The sequence below is a fragment of the Pithys albifrons genome, chromosome 6 (assembly GCF_047495875.1).
Source record: "Pithys albifrons albifrons isolate INPA30051 chromosome 6, PitAlb_v1, whole genome shotgun sequence".
Taxonomy (NCBI): Eukaryota; Metazoa; Chordata; class Aves; order Passeriformes; family Thamnophilidae; genus Pithys; species Pithys albifrons.
Genome location: NC_092463.1, coordinates 54847836 through 54854411, shown reverse-complemented (window position 1 = coordinate 54854411; position 6576 = coordinate 54847836). Strand labels below are relative to the sequence as shown.

At 51.8% G+C, this 6576-nt stretch overlaps 1 protein-coding gene across 2 annotated transcripts; it reads right to left on the bottom strand.

Moving 5' to 3' along the window:
- Positions 1–240: 240 nt before the first annotated feature.
- On the bottom strand, positions 241–3251 carry ADM (adrenomedullin). Of its 2 annotated transcripts, none has more exons than XM_071559517.1 (4): positions 3060–3251; positions 2363–2473; positions 1929–2069; positions 241–1426 (listed from the first exon to the last, which is right to left on the bottom strand). In XM_071559517.1, exons 2-4 carry the CDS (start codon positions 2458–2460, stop codon positions 1117–1119), a joined length of 549 nt encoding a protein of 182 aa, XP_071415618.1. In that variant the 5' UTR covers positions 2461–2473; positions 3060–3251; the 3' UTR covers positions 241–1116. The 2 variants fall into 2 exon arrangements, with proteins under 2 accessions (XP_071415618.1, XP_071415617.1); XM_071559516.1 differs by having other exon boundaries at positions 241–1429; positions 3060–3248.
- Positions 3252–6576: the final 3325 nt, after the last annotated feature.

Sequence of the window (6576 nt, the reverse complement as noted above, 5' to 3'; positions counted from 1 at the left end):
GGGCAGAAAAAAGCCTTAGAGCCTTCTCAGCAGACCTGCCCTGGGATTTTGGGATGCAAGCTGGTTTGGAGTTTACTCCATTTGATGAGATAAGGTGGCTGCTAACAAAGTCCACAGTGGAAAGGTTTTGGTCTGCCCCAGAACTGCCATGCTAGGTTAGCACGAGTAGGACTGAACACAGTGAGAAATGATTCATCTTGACCACTGCCCCCACTAAAGACAGCATAACAGAACTGGTTTATGTAATTGTGTTTATTTTATTTCACATATTACCCATGGAGAACAGCTGATACATTCTCTACATCTTTCACCAGTCTGGAATGCAAGATAAAAAAAAAAGGTATGGAAAAAGAGTTTAACGTTTGACATTCACGATATGAAAAATAGAGGGGATACAATGTTTTAAAATGCCCTTATGCAATATATATATATAAAAGTATAAAAATAAAATATATTTTTTCAAAAAAAAAAAGATACAAACACAACATGACACAGGACAATCTTAAATACTGATACGTATCTTGTGATCCACACACACCGCACTTATAATTAACGAAAACCACGTACAATTGCACTTTTCCTCTCTGTGACGTTCAAGTATATCGCAGTCCCCGCAGGGACTAGTGAATGTCCGATTCCCTGCCGGGTGCAGATAACGCAGAGGGTAGAGCAGATGTGGGCGGCCTGTCCTTGCCCAGGGCTGACGCGCACCCCCAAACCCCCACGGGCACAGGGCGAAGCCCGGGCCAGTGGCCCGCCAGCGGGTCCCCCCTGGCCGAGGGGCTCCCCTGAGCATCCCCTCCTCGGGGCAGCGCGGGCCGCCGGGAGGGACCGTCCGGCCCTCCGGGTGCAGCGGCGGGCGGGGGGTGGTCCGGCGGCGCCTTCCAGTCCCGGGCGGCGGGTGCGGGAGCCGGCGGTGCCTTGCCCGGGGAGCTCAAAGTCCGCGGCGTGCGGGAGGCGCAGCCCCGGCGGGTCTGCGGGTCCTGCCCTTCTCCGCTCCCCCGCGGAGGGCGCGCCGGGGTCCCGCCCGGGCGGGCGCACTCCGCGAATCCTGGCGGATCTCAGTCCGTGCCTCAGTCCATCCGTCGAGCCGGCCTCGGCCGGGGCTTGCGGAGTTCAGACCTCGAGGACGGGGTCGAGAGGCTGCGCCAGGTGCGTCCGTGGGCGCCGCCCGGCGCGGGGGGAGCGCCCTGGGCTGCGGCGCTCGGGCAGGGACCGCCGCCGGCGCCCGTAGCCCTGCGGGCTGATCTTGTTGGCGGGGGCGGTGCCGTCCTTATCCTTATTGCCGGTCGTCCTGTGGATCTCGTCGACCAGCCTCTGCACCGTGCACGTCCCGAACCGGCACCCCATGCGGATGGCTTGGAAGTGGGGGAATCTGTTAATGCTCTGGCGGTAGCGCTTGACGCGGATGTGAGCATCCTCCCGGCTGCTGCGAGGCAGGAAGAGAGAGCGGGCATGAGAACAGCGCAGTGGGGCCCCGGAGGAGGGGACCCGGCGGGCGCGGGAACAGGAGGGCAGGGAGCCCCCAGGCTGGAGACGCGCTCGTCCCGAAGGTGCCCAAGCGCCCCCCACTCCCCCCCTGGACTGCCCTCCGCCGAGCGGCGGGAGCGCGGAGCAGAGCTTGCTGCAGATGCGAGCAGAGGCCCCGCCGGTTTATGGCTGTTACTTTATCTATGGATCCAGGGCTGAAGTTACTATTTATATCTGACTTTCGCAGTAAAGGCGCTACTATCTCCCGCCAGCTAAAGAGCGCGGGGAAAGGGAGGCGGAAGGCTGCGCTCAGCGCGTTGTGCAGCCCGGGCAGATCCTGTCTCCGAGTCTGGAGGGATCTACAGCGAGAATAACCCGAAACACCCGGAAACAAGGAGACCCTGAAACTTTCCACCGCCTCGAGCAAATGCTAGAGCCCAGAAAGGGCTGGAATTTACCTGGGATGCAAGACTCGGAGATCCTCCTTCACGTCCTGGGTCCGTATGAGAGGCAGAACGTCGGCGGCTGCCCCCAGCCCTTGAAGCACACCCGAGGTCTTCACGTCTCTCTTGGCTCGGCTCAGTGCCCATTTCGTCCATCTGAAAGGAGCACAAGGGAACAGGACAGCCTGTTAGCGCAAGCCTGCAGGGCGGGAGCCAAACCAAATAGATTCGAGGGGCGAGAATCTTTGTCAGCGCCGAGATTTTTTCCTTTTTTTCTTTCTAATTTCCCCGTCTAGTCTTTCCTAAAAGGGCATGAGGCCTTTAAGGAGCTGTGCAATTCCCGTAGGGAGTCCCTCTGGTCGCGGCCGGACCCGGCGCCGGGGCGCGGAGGGTGCGCAGCAACACGCGCGGCGCTGGGCGCTGGCAGGAGGGCGCGCTCCGATACTCACTTTCTTTTGAACTCTGTCGCTACGTCCACCCTTGCAGCATCCACCCCGAAGAAGGTCACAGAGCTGAGACAGAGCAGGGCTACGTGAACTAGTTTCATTCTGGCTGTGCTCCTGGTGGAGGGAAAAGAGAAGAACCGTAAGCATGCTTGCTAATAAAAGTCAAGTAAGGACTGTCCTTTATTCCTGGTGATTCCAGAGAGCTCCTTCCCCCACAGAGCCCCCAGGCTACCGGGGGCTTTGTGTCTGATAGGAACCAGAAGCTAATATTTGCTCAACAACTTATCACAGAGTAAATAGCAGAGCCTCCAAAGTTTACGTTTGTCGAGAGTTTTACTTGCAGAGACGGCTGAAAACCAGCAGTATTTCCAGAATACCCCCAGCGGCTTGCACTAGCAAACCCATGAGATTAGAGAGCTGGCTATCGGACGCATCGTTTCCAAACTCCAGCAAGTGTTTTGCTGCCTGGAAGTTTATCCCCCGATAGCTCCTCTTCCCACTCCACACGCAGAACCAGCTAGTTCTGGATCTTATGTTGTAAACTGCAGCTGATGCCAAGAGCCAGTGCAAGACTCCCCAGCATAACTCCAAGTTCTCCAAAACAGTCCAGATTTAGTAGATTTTTGCTTCCTTTCCACCTCCCCTGAATCTTTTTTTGTTGTTGTCGTTGTTGTTAAGGTGGGAAAAAAGTAGTTCTTACCTGACAGTGAGGATAATCCACAGGGACAAATGTTTTTGTAGTAGCGATCTGAGCTTGCAGTGCTTCCTGAGGAGTGAGAACTCCTCCTTTGTGTGTCTGAAGTAACCACTGGCGAGCTGTGCTCCACCGCTCCCTCTTATAGAGCAGCGCTGGGGAAGTGGGTGGACCTTGGCGTGGCTGGGCGATTTTTCTTTGACACTTACCCCCACCCCCACATTTCGAGCACTCCTTAAGCATTCTAGCCTGGATTGGGGGCAACATATACTAGGGTAAAAATAAGAGGATTATTGAAAATTATCTTAAACAGCCCTCTTGGTATTTTGTTAATTATAAGGGCAGCTTTTAGCCGTGGATTCCGAGTAATGGCATAACTTGCAAAATCTGATAAGCTCCTCAGTCTGTTTTACTGGGGACAGACTTTTTAACTCCTGATATATAATTATATTTACACGACCTGTAGCATAATTTCTCATTCTAGACATCTTAATTTCAGGTGGGCGGAAGCAGGGGAGTTGGAGCCAGACTCGATCCATTTCAAAATCCATGAAAATCCATCAAATACCAAAGTTCCAAAAATAAACCCATATTTGGACAACGTGAATTATAATGAGTAACTCTAATGAATGCCAGCCTTCTTCACATAATTAAGGAGGTGGCAAATCAGACATCATTAATATTTATGACCCAACTCGCGTGCATTTTTGATCTAACAAAATGCATTTTATTTACTTGATCGATTCAAATAAATCACAATTCCAAAGGGAAGATGAAGGTTAGAGCCCAGCTCTGTACCCTGGAACAGAGGAGGCGGTATTGCTTTGGGACAAACACAGGGTCACTGAATCGCTTGGGGTTACGGACGCCGGGAGACCCGCCGTGCCTTGTGCTGTTCCCGATCCTCAAACCTTCACAGACGTGAGTGCGCTTACTACCCCAGACATAAAGCTAAACCACTGCAGGATGAGGATCTCGAACAGCATTCTCCCGGCTGGCCAGCGACAGAACCTTAGTCTGATCTCCTGGTTGGGTTTTTTTACAGTCTTTAAAGTCTCTACTGCGTAACGCTTCGGAAATGCAGACGTCCGGCTTCGCAGGGGATGCTGGAAGCCATCACCAGATGGACCGTGTCTCTACTTGCTTATCCCAATGCAAATTCGGTGGGACCGAGGGAAATGCCTCAGGAGATCCGTATCCTGGGGCGTCAGGGTCCCCTTCCCAGGGAGAGACATTCGGGAGGAAGGAACAAGCAGGTGAGATGTTTCTCACACATCTCGCCCCAGACAAAATGTTTCAAAGATCAGGTGAGTATGTGCTGGTGACTGCCTTTCTAGATAACCACGGTGTATAGCAACACCCTGGAGAGGTATGTGCAGGGGGATGACGGAAATTTTCCTCTGCACGGGCTGACTCGGTCTAAGGTGCTCCCTCCCTCCCCCTGCTCGCCAGCAGCGTCCAGGCATCAGTGTCGGGCATCTATCTACCTGTACGGGTCAGGCTGGCCGGGCAGCCGCCACATCGCCATCCCTCCTCACACGCTCCCGGCATTCCTGTGGCTGCTCCCCATCGCATCCCCCGGCCGGCTGCCCTCCGAGCCCCCGGCGGCGGGCCAGCCCACGGCCGCCCCTCCGCCGCACCTGCCAGTCCGGAGCGCCGGGAGCCGCCGGGGCCGAGCGGTGAGGGCGCAGCGGCAGCCGCTCAGCCCCGCGCTCTGCCGCGTCCCTGCCGCCCGACGGGAGCCGCAGCCCCGCGCACCACCCCGCGGACCGTCCCCCCCCATCAGGAGTGCGCAGAGCAGAGGCTTGGGGTGGAAACTGGGGGAGGAAGAAGTGGGAAAATAGGTGATAGAGCGGGACAGTATCATGGCCAGGGCTGCGCGACTGCATCAGCCCGCGATGGCTGGACTGTAGAGACCTCATGAGGCAGCCCAGGCTCGAGCGAGTTCAAGCGTTTCCTTGATCAGCAGAAGTTGAAACCGAATCTAACTTTTTCTGAATGGGAAAGCAAGGTTTTGTGTGATAAGCATTGCTTTGACTCAAATTAAATCTCCTGTTCCAGTAAAAAAAATCACACATTTCCTCAAAGGCTGGAAAATCCCTCATTAAAATCTTGCTGTAAACGGGAAGTGTATTTTGTATATTCTTAGCTAAACAATACAGAAAGAATCCTACATCGCTTTAGGAATAGTAGTAACAGTAGTAACAAACTCACATATGACTTCTATGCCAGTAGTAGTCTCATTTCACTGATGGAAATCAGGTCGTTCAAGTCCATGAGGTGGCAAACTTTGGCACATAAAGATGGCAAACTTTGGCACATAAATTATCATTTTTTTGCTGATGTGATTTGAGAAAGGGCTTCAGCAGGTACAATCGATTCAAATCTAACATGAAATGTTATGTTCTTTGTTCTGATCCTCATTTTGTTCTTCCTAACTTGCATTCCCATGCAGTGTGAAAATGAGCAATAGTCACTGAATTTGTACCACAGGGTAACAATGATAATTTTAAAAAAATATTTAATAAGTAGTGAGTTATTTCCATTTTGGAGAAAAGTTACACAGGATGTTCCATGGTAATACTGTTCACAATCTATGAGTGTGAGGCAATGCCATGTAGTTCAGCAAGACTGGCTCTGATCTGAAGGGTAGGGTCTCCTCTGGATGATGCCTCATCCATTTCTGGAAAGTTGATCTGGAGGAACATTCAGCTCCTGTATTTGTTTACTGATTAGCCTTGGTGTGTCTTTCAGTCTCTTGGCGTTGCCATATATACAGAAGAATTTGCAACATGTACCTCTTCCAGAAGGGAAATTGTGATGATTAGTCGCTATTTATACAGCATTTTATTCAGGCTGAGATTTATTCCAAAAGAAAAAGTCTAAAATCTGTAGGTATCAATGGGGAATCAGTTTGATGCAAATATGTTGTTCCGATTATGCAAGAAAGTTCTTGTTTGAAGCCAGGATAAGTGCCTTTGCATGTTTCACTTTGGGTTTAAACAAACTTACTGAATTCATATGCCACAGACCTGTTCATATTTCAGGCTGTATGAAATCAGCAGAAAGATAATACTAATAGAAGAATGGCACCCTGTGAAGGATATAAAATCTCAGTCAAGATCCCCATAGAAAAATCTTGCTGTTAGTGCACACACTCAGTCAGTTTTCTCTGTGTCGAGGGCACAGCATCAAGGGGCAATTCAGTTTCTGGGAGTCCCATTGGAGGTGTTTTTGTGAACCTTATGTGTGACAGGATTGAGTACACCAAACAAAGCCTCCTAAATGAGGGTGGGATGCACATTGCTAGGGGAATACCTGTCTGACATCATGGCTGCTTTCCTGTTCTGGCATGGGGTGGGGTGACACTGGATTAAGAGACTGCAGCAGAGTGTGACTTTTTATTTCCTGAAGGAGGAGTTGACTGTAGAAGGTACTGTGAACCTTCACAACTTGCAGTTGATAGGCTTACAGTTTGAGTGTGGCAACCTTGTCCCTTGAGTGCTTTCCGACTCTTGGGGAG